The 21,104-nt window shown below is 41.2% G+C and overlaps 1 protein-coding gene across 12 annotated transcripts in view; it reads left to right on the top strand.

The window, feature by feature from the left end:
* The window catches only part of lrmp (lymphoid-restricted membrane protein), a 49,055-nt gene that overhangs the window by 18,738 nt on the left and 9,213 nt on the right, over window positions 1-21,104 (top strand). For 10 of the 12 annotated variants that reach the window (XM_070554414.1, XM_015956254.3, XM_015956290.3 and 7 more), the window contains exons 15-30: window positions 128-229; window positions 1,229-1,380; window positions 4,097-4,208; window positions 6,460-6,727; window positions 8,218-8,270; window positions 10,624-10,723; window positions 11,031-11,199; window positions 14,899-14,986; window positions 15,934-15,980; window positions 16,050-16,138; window positions 16,238-16,425; window positions 16,952-17,024; window positions 17,107-17,161; window positions 17,241-17,268; window positions 18,167-18,307; window positions 19,838-19,972. In XM_070554414.1, coding sequence (XP_070410515.1) covers window positions 128-229; window positions 1,229-1,380; window positions 4,097-4,208; window positions 6,460-6,727; window positions 8,218-8,270; window positions 10,624-10,723; window positions 11,031-11,199; window positions 14,899-14,986; window positions 15,934-15,980; window positions 16,050-16,138; window positions 16,238-16,425; window positions 16,952-17,024; window positions 17,107-17,161; window positions 17,241-17,268; window positions 18,167-18,307; window positions 19,838-19,972 — 1,800 coding nt within the window. Of the gene's footprint in view, window positions 1-127; window positions 230-1,228; window positions 1,381-4,096; window positions 4,209-6,457; window positions 6,728-8,217; window positions 8,271-10,623; window positions 10,724-11,030; window positions 11,200-14,898; window positions 14,987-15,933; window positions 15,981-16,049; window positions 16,139-16,237; window positions 16,426-16,951; window positions 17,025-17,106; window positions 17,162-17,240; window positions 17,269-18,166; window positions 18,308-19,837; window positions 19,973-21,104 lie in introns of all 12 variants that reach the window. The other 2 variants (XM_015956264.3, XM_070554417.1) reach the window with 2 other exon arrangements.

Below are 21,104 nucleotides of genomic sequence, written 5' to 3' on the forward strand. Positions count from 1 at the left end.
CTGTCTGGCAGAATAGTTTAGTCTTACAAAGGTTTTTCATGAATATTTTACTTGTTTGTATTTTCATTATTTTCTTTTCTGTCTTCATTTTTATTTAACAGTAAGCTTTATATTCTCTCTCTCCCAGAAAAGTGATTTAATAGAAGAAACCAGCTCTGCCTTATCAGCTGTCAGAGACGTGTTGGACCACCGCACAGAGGCAGAGACAAACACAGATTCCTGTCTCCAGGTCAGACACACACACACACACACACACACACACACACACACACACACACACACACACACACACACACACACACACACACACTGTCCCCACCACTAAAATATGTTTAGAAAGAATAACATTAACTACTTATGTTTGGATGTGTGTTGTAGCATGAACATTACATGAAATAAAGCTACCTCAGAAAGACACCATAGAGCTGCACAGAACAAAAAGTGTTTACCAGTGTGCCGTGGTTGGTGTTAATCACTAAACTCTTCCAGATCTGTGCACATATGACACAACTCTGCAGGGAAGTGTTTCAGTGGGAAGTTTTCAAAAGAATGAGTGAATGTTTGAGTGGTTTTCCTGCAGATCCATTAGATTTACAGCAGAGGGAGCAGATGGATATTTAAGGTGAACAATAGTTTGAAGTCTTCACCCTCATGCACCACTTTAAGATTTCTGCTCTGACCTGAGCATGTTGTGATTGAGAAGGATCTGATTTGTAGGCATCTGTGTTTTTCACCTTTTAACTCTGCAAAGAGCTCTTTAAACACTTGATGTGAATTATAAATGATGTGCCGTCTCCACCATCTTCTCTCACATGTTGCACTTTTTCATCACTCCGCCATCCCTCTCCTCTCCCACCCACTATTTCTCCTCTGAGATCTCAGTTATGTAACTCCAACAGCCCCATCCAGGCGCTGCTGGTTAGTCACTGTTGTACCACCAACTCTCCTCTCACTCTTTCTCTCTTTCGCTTTTCTTCTTTTCCCCTCCTTCTGCGTTGTTGCCTCTCTGCATTCATTAGCCACGTGCTGCCACGCAGCCGAAAACTCACCTGATGAGACTGAAAGTGTTTGCAGATCTTCGCTATAACATTACAAATCTGTCTTCTGCTGGTATGATTGCTCTGATGGACTCTATATGTTTCAGTTAGGTGGAACCTTTTTGAGGGAACCAGCTTGTGACTTCTGACCCAGAGTGGGGAAACTGACCCTTTGCCTTGTCCTCCTGCAGAGAGTTCAGGCCAAGCTGGACTCGAGGAGAGCTGACTGGGTCGTCAGCCTGGACCAGCTGGCCCAGTACACGGACTCTTTAGAGAAGGAGCTGATCAAAATGGCCGGCAACATGAGGAGATCCCGCACGGAGATCCTACACCTGTCAGTCAGGTGAGTAGCTTTGGGTGTTCTTCACCTCTTAGAACATTTATTACGGTAAAACATGTTTTAGACCATTTGATGTTGGATGGATGGATGAAGATGTGGAGGAGACCCACAGTCTAATATGGTCACAGGAAGATCGTTTTTTCCGTAGGCTTTTATCTCATTGGGTGATTATAATTCCAGTAGGTGGGGCTGATATGCTCATAAGCTCTTGGATTAGATTTTTTTCCCTCCTTGTGTCCGCAGGCTTTAACATCTCACAGCTAGCACACAATTAAACTTTTTAACAAACTTAATAAAAAAACAAGTCTGCTCTCTAATTTACTCACAGCTTCAGGTGGGTCAACGGTATTGCTGCTGACTTATCCCACCCTGGATATAAACTTTCAGAGTAATTTACTCTTTTATGGAAGGCTAGTGTGGAAGAACCAGAACATTAAAACAGTTTCTTATTATTAGTGATAAAGTCGCTAGGAGAGAGACTCCCCTCCCGCAACTGAGCAACCTCCCAGAACCTGCAGATTTGAAGTTCGTCTAACTTCTTATCCTTTTAAATATACCTCTCCTTTTTAATATTTGCTTTAATTTTCTTTAAAATAACATTTGAGGGCATTGTTTTTGTGTTTGAATGAACATTCTGTAATGATAGTAATTACTATCATTGCAATTCCTTCTGTCACCAAGATGATTTCTACAATTGTTTAAACGTGACGAACAAACCTGGTTCTGATTAAAATGTTTGGCTTAAGATTTATAGTTTGTTCTTATTAGTTTTGTCTGCAGCAGAGCTTCTCTGCTTACGAGGTTTGATACCGGATTTTGATTCTTGTACAGAAGTGAAATGTTAATTTCACAGAATTAAAAATAACAGATTGATCTGCAAGGGACATCAGGTTACAATAGAGCCCATCTCAGGGCTGTTTTAATTATTCCACTCCCGCTGAATTTCTGACCATTCCCACACGTTCCCACAATGGCCAGCCTCGCCTCGCCTCAACCCACAGACCCATTATGTTAAAACAAAACATACTTAACAGTCAAATACACATATGCTGCACTTACATTAGTACTCAGTGAAGCTTGACTGGTTCGGGTGGCAGTGCGAGGTGATCTGCACAGGGGCGCAACTACCTACTTTTAAAGGGGTATGCAGACACATAATTGCTTATTATGAGCTGGTGACAACAGCTTTATATGCACAGTTTTAAGCTTTTCAGTATATTGGATTTTTCTCTCTAGCATTTCGTTTCCTAGACTCCATTTTTACTTTTGTTACCAACTTCTGATAAAAGTCCATGAACGCACCGTTGCCAAGCGCAGCAATAAAACAGTCCAACTTCTCTCCAGTTTTGTAAACTCAAAAGAATTCACACTAGCAAAAACCAAGCTTTCACCTGAACGGTTTTACTTCTAGAATCATAATTTTAGGTTAATCAGAAAGAAGTATTTCAGATTCTGTCAAAATTTATATGGACAGGTTAAATCCATACTGGAATGTTAGTTCTCTGAACCAGAATCAGAACAACTGTAAAGTAAGCTTTATGCTAAATGTTAGGGATTTTATCAATATATTTATCAATAAACCCATTTCCTGCAGTCAAAGAGAAAAGGAGAGAGACAATAAGCAGACAAGTACACCAAATTACAATCTGTGGCAGAGCACCAGTGTGTGTGTGTGTGTGTGTGTGTGTGTGTGTGTGTGTGTGTGTGTGTGTGTGTGTGTGTGTGTGTGTGTGTGTGTGTGTGTGTGTGTGTGTTTTCAGGCATAAGGTAATACATTTGTTTATAGAATTAAAATAATGAAATATAAAATTTCCATAACACTAAACTTCCAATAATAACTCTGTATTGTCTTCACGTGGAAAAAGCCTCTGATGAATTAAAGCCTCTGGGCCTCATGCAAGCATCTGGCTTGAGATGAAGAATGTATTTCTGTGTGTTTGACAGATTTTTACCTTCTACAATGTCCTAAATTTTCAGATAAAATATCAGTACAATGAATGATTAGTAGAAGGTCAAAAACTAGTATTTTAACAAGTGTCTGTGTTCCTAACCAAGGAGGGCTTTTCTCTGAACTCATGGTTTCTATGTTCTTTGTCTCAGTTGGTCGGTCAGTTGTTCTGACTGGGAGGAAGACCTGTCAGTTATCCTGACCTCATTAACCCCAAAAGACCTGCCTCACCAAGTTTGGATCTGGGCCATTTTTGGATTTTACTCCAAAAGAGTGTGTGCGTGTGTGTGTGTGTGCATGTGTGTGTGTGTTAGCCTTATGCTGCACGTCTGTGTGTCTGTTTGGATGTGTGTTCATGGAGACAGCCATCCCCTTCAGTTATATAAAAGGATAGATGAGAGTGATATCAGACCAGAGAGAGAGAAGTGGTCAGGTTTAAATGGAACGGGACTTTAAAATGGCACTGAGATTTGAGTTTTAGGCAAGGAGGGATTTCAGGTCCTGTGCGGTCTTGGGAGTAAAGAAAAGAAAAGTGACTAGAAGAGAGCGGTCCAAGGCCAGTCGGAGAACTGGCGCTGGTCACCCTGGGCAACAGAATGGGACACTGCATGGGCCTGCGGACTGGGTACAGTGTGTCTGCTGTGCTGTCATTCACCATCTCGGAGTTTTATTTTTAATCTCAACTGATTATGAAGAGTGCTGTGATAAACGTTCTTCCTTGTAGAACTGTTTCTTTGATCCTTGAGCTGTTAAGATGATTTGGTTTTGCAGGGTGCAGGAGCAGGAGAACCAGAAAAGACAGCTGTGTGAGGAGCTTGAGCAGCTAAAGACGTCTCAGGACAGCAGAGAGACCTCATGCCAGATGTCTGCACCAGAAGAGGAGGTGTGTATGGGGGGGGTGTTGATGTGTAATAAACTGCACTAAAGTCTTACTGTAGTGAGTAATAACCACCAAAACAGACAAACCTATGCTGTTGAGGTGTTCAGTGGATGTCGTTGCTAACAATTCTATTTTATGTTTTAACACTATCTGGGATATGGGTTGGCTTGCCTGGAGAGAAATGATGCAACTTGTTTTGTTTGCAGCCTGATCTGTGAGTTGGCGGCAGAAGTGGACATGTGCTCCCACACTTGTGCACACAGGCTCTGACGAGGCCACACACCTACACACTTTAAAAACTCAGAATGCATTCAGGCACACTTGAACATCTCAGCGTTGTTGTAACAAAGAGTTCTGTGGTTGGAGTAATGGACTTACACAGAACAGATCCATCATCTGTAATCCAGGTCTTAATCTAAAATCATGTTTCCAGTATTAACCCAGAGTGACGAGATCTTTCAGTTTCAAGGATGTTGTTGTTTTTTTTTTTGTTGTTGTTTTTTTTTTTTTTTTTTTTTTTTTGTATGTTGTACCTCTAACACACACGCGTGATTAGGCATCGATGAAACATGCTAAACCGGGGGTCTGAAATCTGTGGCTCTGGGGCCACATGTGGCTTTCCCACCTGTAGGAATTGGCTTCTTGTGATTTTTCCCAAAAGTCAAAGGAACCTGGGAGTGTTTTTATTTAAAGTTCAGCTTCACTGAAAAAACATGTTTTACCATTTCTGATTAAAGTTGGTCTCTGAGTTTTTTCATGCAGGCTGAACATGAAAATAGTCTCCTACACCCATCTCCTGCATTAGCTTCTGAGAGAAAATAGATGGTGAAACTCTCTAGTATTAGATCTGCATCACACTCACTCAAAGGTTGAATATGGAACACGAACACCAAATCGACATCTAGTGTGTGGAGGTTGCAGTTGAAACAATAGAACAAGGTTTCCAGTCGTCGGGATACCAGGTTCGTTGCCGATAATTGAAATGTTTTATTTGGGTCCATCTGTTGTAGGCTTCACCTAAACTCACTCTGGATTCAGATTTTTTGTGGTCACTTCTCTTTGGAGAAGGATAACTATATCTTATGGGCTCAGAAGCAACTGCTTGACTTGCCGAGTCCTCCATTTTCCACAGGGCCAGCCTCGCTGTGCTGAGCGAACTGTTTGGTAACCTTCAATGGTGCCCTCTAGTGGATGATAGATGTAAACATAAACCCAGTGTCGTGCCCGTCAAAAAAAAAAATTGCTGATTTAAAAAAAATTGTTAAAGAAAATGTTGTGCCTTCATTCTGCACACCTCCAAATGCCCTGTGGAGGAATAATTATAAAAAAATATTGCTTTTAATCATATTGTTCCATATTCAACCTTTAGCTTTTATCTTACAGCGACGGTGGCACAGGGGTTAAGTGCTCATCCCGTTATCAGAAGGTTGCAGCTTTGAGTCTGTCGCTGTCTTTGTGACCTTGGGCAAGACATTTAACCCACATTGCCTGCTGGTGGTAGTCAGAGGGACCGGTGGCGCCTGTGTACGGCAGACTCTCCTCTGTCAGTGCCCCCCAGGGCAGCTGTGGCTACAGTGTAGCTCATCACCACCAGGGTGTGAATGGGTGAATGACTGATTGTGTTGTAAAGTGCCTTGGGGGGTTCCAGGACTGTAGAAAATCAAGTACAGGTCATTTGCCATTCATGGACTACCCATCTTGACTTGTGACGGGGAAGGCTGTTGCTGGTTTAGTGTCCAACAATCAACAGAGCATCTCGGCTAGTTGAAGCTGTTAGCATTAGCAACTCCACCACGCAGTAGAACTCCTCCAGGCTTGTGTTATTTGTGGAGATAAAACATCCACGTTGCAAATCAAACAGTTGGTGGTTGATTCACATTGTTATCCAATCAGAAGTGAGATGTCCAAATATCAGGAAATAAGACTCCATATCCTGCCATCTGAAGCTACTTTCTCATCCAGCTGACTTATAAAGGCATTGATCTTTAAACTGACAAAAACAAAAAACGATTTTAGCCGTTTTTGAGTAGTTTTGGTTTCCTGCATGAACCCAGTTTTTACTTAAATTTAAGAAATGGCTTTCCATCAGTTTAGCACCAGATTTAAATGTCCTAAACAATTAAATTAAATTAAAAGAAGAAAAAACGTAGAGAAACATTAAAGATAAATTCCCCTGTATGAAATATGTTAACTTCCATTGCCTTTGCAGCTGTGATATGTGCAACTCTTAACTTTTTTTAATGATTTTCTTCAGCCTGGGGTTGACCTGGACTGGGAAGAGGAGATCGCTCTTCAGGACTTCTTAAAGAATGAAGTAGAGAGAAACTGCTGGGCCCAGGAGGGGCAGAGAGACTGTAAGTCAGAGGAAAAGAGCCATAATGTAACAGCTAAAGGAGAAGAGGAGGATGGGAAGAAGTGGACGGTGGTGGACACAGCAGGAGAAGTGAGAGACATGTCTACTCCTCTTTCCACTGTCTCTGTGGAGATTCAGCTTGTGCAGAACTCTGTGAAAGAGGATCAAGGTGAGTGGATGGATCAGCGATTCACTCCAAAAGACCCCAAAATGTTTGATAATTAAATTATATCGTTTTTTATGGAAATGTGGAAACTTTGAAGTACCGGATAATACGGCTGGTCTTTACTCAGCGTCAGCATTCTCTGAACTCCAATAAATGAGAATTTTTCCAGTGGGAACTGAACTTCATTTGGAGGAAACTAAGTGGGATTAACTATAAAAATAGTCCTGGATTTAAACGCATTGAAATTGATCTAAATATAAATTTTCTTTTTCCTTCAAATTCCTAAATTTTCCTTGGATGTGAATAAAATAACGAATGTCTTCAGATTCACTTAAGCTTGGATGAGGCTTCATGGAGGTGCAGTTACTGTTGCCTCACATTGAGAAAGTTGTGGGTTCAAATCCGAGCAGCAGTAATGTAGGTTTCATCCCACATCCTAAAATGTCCCAAGGTGTGTGTGAGTGGGACAGATGGACGACCTGTCCAGGGTGTCCCCTTCCTCTTGGATGATAGCTGCTGGAGCTTGTCACCGATGAGCACCGAGCTCCTTAATCTTCACTGTCAAAACTTAGAGGGTCTTCGTTTTAGAGGAAAACATTTATATCAATCAAAGCAAGGAAACTTTAAAAACCAAAAAGGATTTTCTTACCATTAGTTGTTCTGGTCCTTTCACATCAGCTAGACATCAGATTGAGACATTTAAATAATTTGCTTTAAATGTTTCTAACTTTTGCTTAAATTTGTCAGAAATTTTGAAGCTTGTAGCTGTTTTAAGATGGCACCAATTCACTTTTGTCCTGGCTTCACATGAAAAACAGACCATTCAGAAGCTAATTATTAGTAACCTTTGCAGAAAAATACAGTACAAAGGCTAATTTATACTTGATCAAAGCTAGAGGCGTTTAGAAAGAAGAAAGTAAAGGATGTTTTATGTAACGCCTCAAGACAAAAATCACAATGTGCATGCGTGATGGTGGATTACGTCTGATCCATGGGTGTCATGAGGTTCAGGGATGCCTTCAAAGCTCACTTGTTCACTATACGGATACACTCTGCGGCCCCTGGGTGCAGACCCTAGCCTTCTATGGTTGCTGTGGCTCTAAGATTCTTAACATTTTGTATGTGTGGGTGGGTGTGAGAGAGAGGGAGAGAGTATGTCAAAACAATATGAAAATTCTTGTCTTCCTGAAGTTCCTTCTAAGGCAGCTGAAGAAGTGGACTGAGGCCATGAAGGTAGCTCAGTAATCCCATTCCTCTGCCTGCATGGTTGGCCAGCAGGCAGAGAGAAGCACGGCTGTGTGAACGTGGATGTTGTTGCCACTCAATCCATGCGGGGTATTTGAACCCTCAGTCCTTCCTCGCTGCAAGCCTTACATAATGAGCAGTTTTACTATTTATGGTGAAGGTGCATCTTTTGTGAAAATTGACCGTTTCTCTGTCAGCCTTACAGTGATGCTGGTTTCTACCTCATTTACATGTTTTTACTGTTCCAGACAATGCTGCCTTTGCAGAATCAGACCCAGAACTCAACTCTCAGGCTTTGCAGGTAAATTAACCTTAAATGTTTTACTCATAAGTCTGATTAATGAGACGTGTTGGTAATGTCGGCTGCATTTAGTCAGTCTGAAATAACTTGGTTCACTTGTGACTTTGAGCAGAATAGGAAATATTTAAGCTAGCAGGTTATGAGCAATTCAACAGGTCTGGTTTGTTTTCACACTTCACTCACTTTTTTTCCCACACTTGCTCAGTTAGACAGTTAGATTATAGCTAAACGCTTCCTGTTGATGAGTTCAATGAGCCCGTTGCTCATCAAACCTTAGTCAAGGAGAGTTTCTCGATACTAAGCTTCAGACAACCAGTTCTTCTTTACCCGCTCTTGTGGCTGAGCAGCCTGGCAGACAGAAAAGGAAACAGCAGGTGGTGTAAATTCCCTTATATGTTTACTGATGAGAAGTCTGATGCAGTGTCATTGTGGGTGGCTTATTATGTTACAAAATGCGGAAGAGCACAGTTTGAAACCTACAGATCCAGTCCCCAACAGTTGATACCCCCTGAACAGACTGTATAAATCTGTATAACTCTTGGTTCTGTTGGTTTCCATGGTGCTCTAATTCGAGCTCGATCCTGCATCTGTAGATACATTTTTCTTGCTGGTCTCAGTCATAGAGAAGAACTAAATTTAGAAACGTTACAGTTAAAGCCAGATGGGACCAGTACTACTCCTGTTGTCTGGCTGCAGGTTGCATTGGTTTCTACAATAAATCTGCAGTGGTATGAATCCTTTGTGTCGTTTTCTGTAGGTAGAAAGCTCTGGTGCTCCTGTTTCATGAAGTAGAAGTTAGCTGGAGGAGAGGAGGGCAGAAACATTAGGAGTTCTACTCATCATTATTCATAATATGCAAACATCTCACCTATGATTGGCTAACAGCAACTTTTCTGCTGGTTTTGTTTGCTTCTTTATCTAATGCTAACAGTTAGCTAGCTAATCGCTGACATATTAATCCATTTCTCTCTGGGATTAATAAAGTATTTTTGAACTGAATTGAATGCTGTGCTCTCTCCAAACCACTAAATCAACAGAGCCTTCCCACAGTCTCAAGCCAAAGTGGGCGGGGCCACAAATGCAAATTTTCCCTGTGACGTAGAAGAGGACTGGGTTTTTCAAACCTAATCATTGTCCTATTTCCTTTCTGTGGCTAATGTAGGCGGGGGGGGGGGGGGGGGGTGAAGGTTTTCGTGTTCGGTGTGCATGTGCTACTTAAAGTGACGGATCATATTACAGAAACACCAAATATTACACGATTTCTCAGTAAACGAGCCCTTTAAGGAAACCGCTCTTCTATTTATTGGGAGTTTATGACTTCACAATAATACCAGCTGCGTCATCCACCTGTGTTTATGAGCCAAAACTGAAATTAAAATGGGGGCCACGAACACCAAAAAGCTTCTCCTCGAGCTGCAAATAGGACCCCTGAACACCCCCTACTTTAAGCAATCCCTCGTTGATTTTGTTTCATCTTAATAGCTAAATGCTGCCTGACTGCTGTGTTAGAGTGAACCAACTCATATTTGTGCAAGGGGTGGGAATGTTAAAAATTTAGACTATTTGTAGTCTGTATGTGAATAAATATAAGAACCGACAAACTGATTAGAGGTTTTATATTTCAGTTGAAAAGCAGAGAAGCTAGATATGACGTCTGCACCCCCAGTTTAAAAAATGGGGCTGCAGCTGCATCGTTTGCTTCATTGAAGATGCACTTTCAAATTTAATATTGGATATCAGACAAACTTCTGTTAATATTTTCACTGCATGAAAACGTTTGTCTTGTCCTTCACCGCTGGAAAAACACCATATCACCTGTTAAGAAGAGAAATGGATGCAGAAACCACTGATTAGTGATAATCTGTTCGGAGTGATCAATGTTCTTTTCATGTGTTTTTATTGGTAGAAAAAAATGAAAGTATTCAGCATTTCTGTTTCTCCTTTGGTCATTTGCCTGGCAAATAGCTCTTCGTGTATCATTATTCACAGGCTGTGCTTTCAGGCTCCATATTTGTACTGGAGCGGTCCGTTTCCTTTTATAAAACGGCAGTGATGAAAGTTTGAGATCACTCTGAGGTGAAGCGAAAATATCTGACTTTCTAAACTTGGATGTTATGCATCCAATTAATTTGATCAGATAATTTTATGTGCAAAGATTTATGAAAACAGTAGTTAATAAAGACTTTCAAGTTATTTAGCTAAATTTTTTCATCAAAATGTAGTTTCTGCCCACTGGCGTACCAGCTGTTTGGTGCATTTAATGTGTTGCGTGTTTCATCTTTTCTCACAGCTAAGTGTTTTTATTTATTTATTTCGAATATTTATCATTCTGCTTTGGCATGTGTGCTTCCAGGAAGAGGCGGCAGTACCAGCGAGCGCCCACTCACAAGCTGTCAGCATAAAACACCCAGAGGCGGATGCCCTCCCTGATAGGTCCTGCTCAGAAAACAACAGTAAGACTTTTTTCCCTCCTCTCTCGCTATTATTTTTCTCATACCTCTAATGTCAGCTGAACTGCAGCTCGACTAACCAAATAGTGAGTCATTTGCTGACTCACTTATTCTGCCAGTTTAGAGCAGAGAAGACTAAGTCCTGCTAAATAAAGATCAAACTCCATGTATGTAGTGTGTAGGAGTTTTAACTGAGCTGTTATGTCACGCTGTTGTCAAAATGTGTGATTGAATTATGACTTTTGACGCTCAGACCATCAGGCTTGCACTGGGAGTTTTATTCATAACTGGGATTGTTTTTCTGTATTAGCAGGTGGGGAGGTTAGTGAGACAGCGGAGTTTTGCGTCAGTCCTGAAACAACTCTGACGCCAGCGCCTGGACACGACCAAACCAGAACACCTGCTGACCCTCCTGCAGCAGCTAGTATGGTTTCTTCCAGTGGCAACTCGCCTAAGCCAGAGAAGACTCAAACCCAGAGGTGAATTTAATGGATATCAACTGTATTTTGTGGGTTTTACCACTAGAGGCCTTTAAAGTTTACATGTAGGAATGGAGGGTTAAACGGTTCTTTATACAGTGAAATCAAAATTTTATCGTGAACTACAAAAAATTTTAACTATATATCTTTTTACTGTTTTGCAAGTCAACAAATAAAGCAACGTTACCGTTTCCAAATGTACTAAAAAGACACAATTTGGCCAAAAATCTTTCTGAGCAGATTTTATTCATCGTTACAAGTTTGCAAAATATTTTGTAGCCAATTCCTCTAAAACCCTAACCCAAGATAACGCTGGCTGAAGTGGCTGAGAATAAAATTAGGTGCTTGTTATTATGGCAGTGGTGTCTGATATTCCACACATGCTAGAGCTCTCTAAACCTAGTCCTAGGATCTCTAAATTTTCTTAGTCAACCATAGAATACACAGCCCAGCAGAAGTCAGAATATTCTGTTTCCTCAATTTCAGAAATCATGCACACAGATCTGGACATTAAGAAGCAGATTCCATCAAGTTGGACAGATAACTAAAGCTGCAGTGGCAAATCTACAGAGCAAGCAAGCTTAACCCTTACTGCACATTAAAGCATTTTTTGTGCTCAAATGACATTAACGTTAGAAAATTTAAACGTTGGGTAAGGGTTAAAACAATTTTCCATGCTTCTTAACAACTGTCTAACATCGTATAGCTATTAATCTATTGTAGAGATAAAAAACAACAACAATGGAGTGGTTTTGTTGCACTTGTTTAAAAACCTCCACCAATAGCACAACTTGAACTGAAAGCACCTATTAGGCCATTCAGTCTCACTGAACTGCTGCACTTCTGCATTTGCCTGGATCCTCCACTCATTACGCACGTATTTAGAAACAGAACACCACTGGTGTGAGAGGCTCGTGGCTCAATAATATCGAAGTAGAAACAGCTGGCTGCTACCACTTCATCTTTAGGACAAACCACCGGAGTCCCACAAAGAAACACACCATTTGAAGTCATAGACAACAAGACATTTGGACCTAGAGAACAGCAACTGGTGTTTAGCGCTATCTCGTTTCCTCTGACAATGTGGGTTTCCGGTTCCAGCAGACATGGCCCAGGGAAAATAGTCACGAGATAAACTAAAAAAAAAATTAATAACTGCACCAATGTAAACCAACTGTAGTCTTCAAATACCTGCAGACACATGTAGACTACATACTAGGTGACCGTCTCTTTCTAAGTACTGTAGTAAAATCAGCATGAGGACACAGACTGTAGGATGTCAAAATACATAGTACCATACAGAAAGGTGTTTTTATAACAGAGGAAAACTTTTTTTTTATTATATGGAGCCTGAAAGCACAGCCTGTTTTTTTTAATGAGAGGCCTGCAACCTTAATGATTTTATTGCTGTTTTTGTTTGAATAATAAATGTAATAGTTTATGGCTTTACTTGTTTCTAAAAGAACAAATGTAGGTAGAACTGTTTTCTCTGTATGGTTCTGAAAATTTTGTGTTTTGGTAGAAAAGTTTTTGTTTTTGCCCAATATTTAGAAATAAACAGTAATCACATCAGAAAAAAACTCCTTATTTTAAGCATCACACTTGTTTTGCTGCCCTATACAAATTATGGTAAAATGTATCTTGGCCATAAGGACTGTAGACCCCTGCCCTACCCTGAACAATCAATCATCATATTACCGTACCTTACTGTATGAGATTAAATAATATATTAACAGCATTGTATTCATATTTAATCATCAACCCTAAATAGGATGTAAGCAATGCTGCGTCATTTATAGTTTAATTTATTTGGCAGATGCTTTTATCTAAAGCGGCGTACAGTTGTTAACCTATAGGGCATGTTGTGATCTGTGGGGGAAACCAGAGTACCCGGAGGAATCCCATGCATGCATGGAGAGAACATGCAACTCGATGCAGAAAGACTGCAGCTGGGTTTCGAACCTGCAACCTTCTTGCTGCGAGGCAACAGTGCTAACAACTGCACCACCATGCAGCCCAAATGAATGCATGCATTGTAGTGTCTGTGAAGGTTCTCAGTCATCCAGGTCATTGTAGTCTAAGGAGCTTTGAAAGAAAAGCATCTGGACTTCTTTGAGTTGCTTGAAGACGTTTCACCTCTCACCCGAGAGGCTTCTTCAGTTCTAAGGTCAAATGGTGGAGTGAAACTGGTTCACCCGAAAGACAAAACTCCTAAACACAAACTGAACAATGTGGTGTATGCTGTACAGTGCAGCGAGGAATGCCCAGGCCTCTACATCGGAGAAACCAAACAGCCACTTCACAAGCGCATGGCACAACATAGAAGAGCCACCTCCACGGGACAGGACTCAGCAGTTCATTTGCATCTAAAGGACAAAGGTCACTCTTTCGAGGATGCCAACGTTCACATTTTGGACAGAGAGGACAGATGGTTTGAAAGAGGAGTAAAGGACGCCATTTATGTCCACTGTGAGCAACCATCTTTGAACAGAGGCGGTGGTTTATGACACCAACTGTCTGCCATCTATAATCCAGTTTTGAGATCCCTTCCCAGATGCCTCAACGCCCACGCATATCCTGGACCATCTGACCTCAGGAATTCACATGATAGGGTGGGGCCAGGCTTCAGAATGAGCTCACCCGAAACTCTGGCTGAATAGGACCCACACCCACCCTCACACCTTGGCTCATGTGTTTACGTAGATCATCAGGGGGTCTTTTGTTCCCTCTTCGGGGGGAAACTCCCACTGGGTTTGAATCTGGGACTCTCCACCATTTGACCTTAGAACTGAAGAAGCCTCTCGTATGAGAGGTGAAACGTCTTCAAGCAACTCAAAGAAGTCCAGACGCCTTTCTTTCAAAGCTCCTTAGACCATGCATTGTAGTGAATGCAAACTGTGTTGAAACAAAGCATATTAGCCAAGAGCTGCCAAGAGAAGTGTTACCTAAAAAAAGAGCATAGGCTGTCAGGCGGAATGAACAATGGTTCCATGGAACAAACGTAATTTGTTGTAGACATAGGTTAGTGATTCTGATGGTGGTGTTCTTTGAGTAGAGGCTTTTATCCAGAGTCACTTACAGGTTTCCTATGAGACGTTTGTTTGGTTTATGAGAGGAAACTGGAGCACTCTTAAGAAAACCCATGCATGCATTGGGAGCACATGCAAATGCCATGCAGAAAGGCTGTGACCAAAATTTGAACCTGCAACCTTCTCTCTGCAAGACAGAATGCTGCCCATTTGGTTCGTCATGTGTCTGTTTTGTAATGGTGTCAGTTGCCTAAAGATAAAATTAAATATTTTGTTGTTCCTGACTGGTCTAGGTGAGAACGAGGTGTTTGAAATTGTGCATTCTCCTTTACATTTCAGCTCATGTTAATAGCAGGATATACGAGTCCTGCTAAACATGATGATGTCTAAAGTCATGCCAGTTTCATTGAGGTTGAGCATTTCCCTGTGACAGGCCATATTTGTTAGTCAAATGGGTGTTCTTCCCCCTGTGGGAGGCGCCCAGGGGCTAATCAGTCTCTGCGACCAAACTTTATAGTCACAGTCAACCTTCAACTCTATGAAGGCTTTCCATCACTGAACCCTTAACCACTGCCAGATCGCACACAATTTTTACTGTTTACCTAAAAATCAAGTTTTCTAAAATGGATTGTGTCTAAAAGTTTAACTTTGACTTTTCAACTGTGGCCAGCATCCAGCCGCCCTGTGAGAATTACAGCAGAGGAAACGAGAAAGACGTTGAAGCGGATTCAAGCGCAGCAGAGATGAGCCCACATAAGGTTAGTGGCAGGGAGGAAGTGCTTTAATGCACAAGGGAATACAATTTCCTCTGTTCTCTTCAGCACACACTCTCCACCACTTCCCCTTCCTCTTTTTGACCTGCTCAGTCTTATCTGGTAATTTTTGGTCTTTGTTCTGCTCCAGGTGTGTTTAGGGTGGTGGGTCTGCAGACTGGACGTAGACCAGCTGTAAAAACATAAAAAAATTAAATGCCTTTACTCAAAATTATAAAAATTTGGGAGGAACTGCTCAAGGAAAAGCTAAATAAGGGATTTATTATGTCATTTAAAGGACTGATAAAATCTAACTAAATTTATCCTTTAGCAATGTTTTCTACTTTTATGTTTTTATATCTTACATTATTTCTGTAAATCAAATGTGTTCTATCATTACCAATAATTTAAGTGAATTTATGTTGTTATTTTTGTATTTGACACATTAGGATTTTGTTGGTGTCATGCTTAGAGAAAATACCAAATTTGACCCATTATGTTACTGAAATATGTGATGTAAAATTTAATGTTGGTAAAAATCATCTGTAGGTAATTTGTCACAGGACTCTTTTAGTTTGTATTCAGAGAATAAGTGCATCTCGGGTTCTGAGCTCATGGCGGATGTTATGTACGACCGTTACACAAGAATCCATTGCGTTACTCTTGATTTCTCAGCTCTCCGTGGTGCATGTATGTTAAACAGTATTTTCAGCCTGTCCACCTACTCTATTATGTTATCCATGTTAACAGTTTCACCTGATACCAGTTAGTTACACAAACACACTTGTAGAGCTGCAGAGGTCTCCACACACTCGACTCGCATCATGAGAGATCTATCTCTCCCACGCTCGGCTCAGATTAAATTTCCCTGCCATGGGACAGGTATGCATGTTTTGCATGCTGCGTTAAAGATATATTTTAAAGCTCCAAACTTCCTCCTTTGTTTGTTTTAGATCCAAATGCGGGACCAGACTGCAGATAAGCCAGCTGCTGAGGACAGGTGAGTGGTGAATTTCTGCTGTTTACAGATTGAAGCTGCCGTGCTAAGCTGTAGCGTTCGTACCTGCAGCACCAGCCTGTTGCCTGTGCTGGTGGAGGAAGAAGAGAGCGTACCGGACATTACAGCTGATCCTCCAACAGTTTCAGTCAGCCTGACAGGTTGGAGGAAACCTCTGAAACATTCAGCTTCTCATGATTGTTTACTCCTTCCTTCGATGAGCAGTTTTAACCGCCTGCTCTCTTAAATCTTATTTCAAGGGACAAACCAGTTCACCAGCAGTGGGCCAAACGTCTTTTCAGAGAGGAGCGTTGCTCAGTCAGGATCATCCATCATGCCCAACAGCCAATCAGGGAGCGGAATGAGCAACACAACCTCTGATCCCATCTGTCCGGAGCTTAGCGCGGACAAGACCGACCCCTCTCTTAGCAAAAACACAAAAACACAGGTAAGAGCGGCATCCCTCCTCTAAGTTTATCATATTTTGAAATGAATCTTTGAGATTAGTGCTGAAGTTGAATTTATTGAACATTTTATTTATTTTTGTGATATTTTCTTTTAAGACCAAAGTAGTAACAGGAAGCACTTTTCTTAAAACAGCTGAAGACACCAACATCATGTTGTATGAAGATTTCTCCATCGTTATTACTTTTTATTTGTTTAATTTGCAATGAGACTGTGTGTTGGTGTGTTGAAATCTAAACATGACAGCATGCTGAAGAGAAATGTGGTTTTAGCAGCTCAGTGAGTGCGTGACCACGTATATAAGACAGAGACACAGAAGCGATTCGTTTTGGCTCTCCGTCTGGGCTCTGTTCATCTTCGATTCTAAACTCTTCTTCGTTATGTTAATAGTGGGGCAGATGTAAATGGTGATATGGATGCTAAGGAGAATGTATGGAGCAGAACAGAGGAGGCATCAGGAGAAGGAACCGGTTGAGGAAGAAACCGTCATGTTTGTGTGTTCTTTGCAGGACCTGATGCGCAACATGGAGCCCAGAGCTCAGGATGAAACCAGCGAGATCAGCGTGGCTTCCAGGAGGGAATGTACGTCTAATACATCAAACACAAATCTGTTCTTTTGTTCAGTTTATTAAAAATACGTTTCTTCATCTTTGACTTTCTCTAGCGGAGACTTCTGTGATTTCTGACAATGAAGATGTCTTCAGAGAAGACAGGATCAGGTGGGATGGTGAAATTTATCCTCATTCGTGTTTATGTATGAGAATGATTCTTACCAACTCTTAATTACTTTTTCTGCAGTTTGTCACCCAGTGACAAGGAGATAGAGGTATGTATTTTAACTGACCGTAAACCAATATCAAGTAGTCTAATAAATGCCCTGGTCATGTGAGACATGCAGAACTAAAAACAAGTTGTGCTTTATTTATGTATTTTTTTTTTTTGGAATTTACTCACAAATAATTTATACTTCTTGTGTCGCCAACTCCTCTATAAGTTGTCTCACAATTCCTTCACTTTCTGACTCGCAAACTAAATTGACAAAGTGAAGTTGGTCAAGTTTCTGCCTACACAATCACTGAAACCCACTTTAAAATGAATAACCTGAAGTGTTAACTGTTTAGTGTTACTTTAAAGCAGATTTTAAATGTGAATGGAACTTATCTAGCTTAATATACTGAGGTTCTTCTAAAATCAGGGTTTTTATTGGAATGATAATAATGCATTGAACCTACAGTATATAGCGCTTTTCTCGACACCTAAAGATGCTTTCACACACTCACATTCACACACTGCTAGTGATGATAAGCTACTTGTAGCCACAGCCGCCCTGCGGAGGTCTAACAGAGGCGAGGCTGCCATTTGGCGCCGTCGGCCCCTCTGACCACCACTAACACAGGCAAGTTGGGTGAAGTGTTTTGCCCAAGGACACAACAGCAGGATACCCCTGGTGGGAGCTGGAATCGAACCCATGACCCTCCGATCATGAGGCAACCCGCTCTACCACCTGAGCTACTGCTGCCCCATGATGTCACTAAATATCTCAAGAGGTTGAGCAGCTTGTCCAGTAATCTGAGGGTTGCCTGTTTGATTCCATCTCGTTCCTATTTCTGCTGTTGTGTCTTTTGGCAAGGCACTTCTCCTTCCTAGCCTGTGTTGATGGTGGTCAGAGGGGCAGATCTCGCAATGGTCTGTCTAGCAGTGATGTTGGACTTGTTCTCATTCAGACGGAGTTCCAGCGTCTGGCTCTTGGGTTTAAATGTGATATGTTCACTCTGGAGAAGAGGCTCCGCCTGGAGGAGAGGTCACGTGACCTGGCTGAGGAAAACGTACGCAGGGAAGTGTCCAGCTGCCAGGGCCTGCTGCAGGTTTGTACGCAAATCACCAGCGTTCTGTGAATAGAGCATTTGTTTTTGTTTTCTGTGCTGCTGGGGGATCTGAGTTTTTATCTGGTAAAGACATTTAGACATCACTAGATAATTTGTAATACTTCTGTAAATAGTTTTTATGACTGCACCTGTAGCAAGACTTCTTTTGTTTTTGTAAGGTAATCCTGAGATTTAGTTCTCCAGAGATTAAAGTTTGTTCACATGAGCGATGACGGCTTTTCGGTTTTATTTATATAATAAAGATCCCGTTTCAGAGAAAATTTGATGCTAATACTACAAATTTATGAATTAATTTAGCAGAACAAGGCCTTAAGCTCACTTATGTACAAGTGTTGTTTCTCAAAAACAATAACTTGCTTTTAGTTGGACCTTGTTTGTTTTCTGCCTAAATGCTATCTGACAGGCATTAAGTAGAATTATTGAACCAATGAGAGGACTCCTTCAAATGTTTACTAAAACCAATGCCAATGTCAGTATGGTTATTTAAATGCCAACGCAATCTAATGAAAGTCAGCAAATAAAATTCATCTACCACAGTTGATGGGGATCATGCGAAAGTAGTTGAGACTTTTTAACTCATGAGAGATGCTTCAGTTTTGTGGTCATGTTTCTTCCAGAATTATGTCGGTGCTGAAATCCTGTTTTGTGCCTTTCATCTGAGTTCTTTGGTCATTTTTGCATTTGCAGCTAAATGCATCTAAATGCCTTTGCAGCAGGGATGCTCCGTTGAGGTTTTTTGCTACTGATCACCGATATCGATCACATTGATCGGCCATAATTTAGTTATAGTAACAAACAACGTAGTTGAGTGCTACAGACAACATGAGCTGGGACGAAGGAACGATAACATCCCCTTAAATGGCCTTTATTATTTTAGACCATCACGTTTTTATATTTTCAATGGAAAAGACTTTCAACGCAATCAGTGTTTGGTGACCAATCAGTCGGAACATCCATACTTTGCAGCAGTTACCTGTTATACAGTAACATTAAAGATCTCCAAGATGCCTGTTGTGTCAACACTATATTGGTTAATTCTTTAGGTTAAGGAGCCTGGATATTTCATAGATGAATGACAAAACAGGCAAGATGTGAAAACATTTAGTTGCAAAGATGACTGGAAAAGATTTTCAAAAGCAGCCGATGCTTAAAGCACGAAAAGATTTGCTGGAGGAAATAAATGGTTAAGTCTGAGTTTTAGAAAATCTAGTCAAATGAGGGTTGTCCCTGGACTTGATGATTAATGTCGTCTGCCCTTATGAGGTTTTGGTTTGCAAACAGAGGCATGGTATTAATTTGGAGGATATGATATGCAAAATGTTTTGCAGCACTGACCGGAGGGCTTTGCATGGAAGCATATTGTGAATGGGCTGCTCTGTGGTCCTTCCAGTGACGCCAGAAATGTCAGATGAGCCTTATTGGTTTTTCAATAAGTGACTAAAAGCTTCCCTCTGTTTTTTTTTTTATTATTATTGTAGAGTGTATTTAATTTTTCACTTTTCCTCCCAGGCTTTGATTCCTCTGTGTGATGATGATAGCCAGTCCATGGAGATCATCCAGAGGCTCCAGAAGAACCTGAATATTCTTATCCAGTCCATGACCAGGGTGTCCAGTCGCTCGGAAATGTTGGGAGCTATTCACCAGGTCAGCTGAATGCTAACATGGCAGTCTGCATCAATATTGTGTACACTCATTGGCAACTTTATTAGGTACTTTTGTATGACCTTCTTCACCTCTCTCTTTATTCTGCTCTCCCCACCTATTCCACCTTCCTCAGGATCCACTGATTTCCCTCTTTCCTATTCACTCTCTCTCTTTCTTAACATTTTTTAATCACAATTGTCTATTTTTGCTCATTTTAAATATATTTTTAAACATTTTCTAAATGCTTTTTTATATTTTTACATTTTTCGGGGCGACTGTGGCACAGGAATTAAGTGCTCGCCCCGCAATCGGAAGGTTGCAGGTTCAAGCCCTGCTCAGTCTGTCGTTGTGTCCTTGGGCAAGACACAACCCACCTTGCCTGCTGGTGGTGGTCGGAGGGACCGGTGGCGCCAGTGCTCGGCAGCCTCGCCTCTGTCAGTGTGCCCCAGGGCAGCTGTGGCTACATTGTAGCTCATCCCCACCAGTGTGTGAATGTGTGTGTGAATGGGTGAATGACTGATTGTGTTGTAAAGCGCCTTGGGGGTTCCAGGACTCTAGAAGGCGCTATATCAAATACAGGCCATATACCATTTGTTTTTGTGAAGCGCCTCGTGATTTTTATCTTGAGAGGTGCTATAGAAAAGATATTTTCTTCTCCTTCACTTTGTTAGTCTTTAAAAAAAATAAGTGCTAGTACGTTTGTAAAATATGGGGGGGGGGGTGATCTGTTATGGTCTTAATGGGAAATTACACAATGAAATTAATGTAAATACAACTATGATTTGTGTGTGTGTGTGTGTGTGTGTGTGTGTGTGTGTGTGTGTGTGTGTGTGTGTGTGTGTGTGTGTGTGTGTGTGTGTGTGTGTGTGTGTGTGTGTGTGTGTGTGTGTGTGTGTGTGTGTGTGTGTGTGTGTGTGTGTGTGTGTGTGTAAGAAAGAAACATCTCTACATATTGGCCTAGGTCTGTCTTACAATAAACCTGTCTTCAAAGTGAAGTGAATATCCTGTCCCACCAAAGGTTCTGGGCTAGACTGAGATCTGGTGACTCCAATGACCTCATCATGTGCTGGAAACCAGTTTAAAGTTATCTATTTTGTGACATGGTTCATTGTCCTGCTGGAAGTAACCATGG

This window comes from Nothobranchius furzeri, chromosome 1 (genome assembly GCF_043380555.1).
Source record: "Nothobranchius furzeri strain GRZ-AD chromosome 1, NfurGRZ-RIMD1, whole genome shotgun sequence".
In the NCBI taxonomy this organism is placed as follows: Eukaryota; Metazoa; Chordata; class Actinopteri; order Cyprinodontiformes; family Nothobranchiidae; genus Nothobranchius; species Nothobranchius furzeri.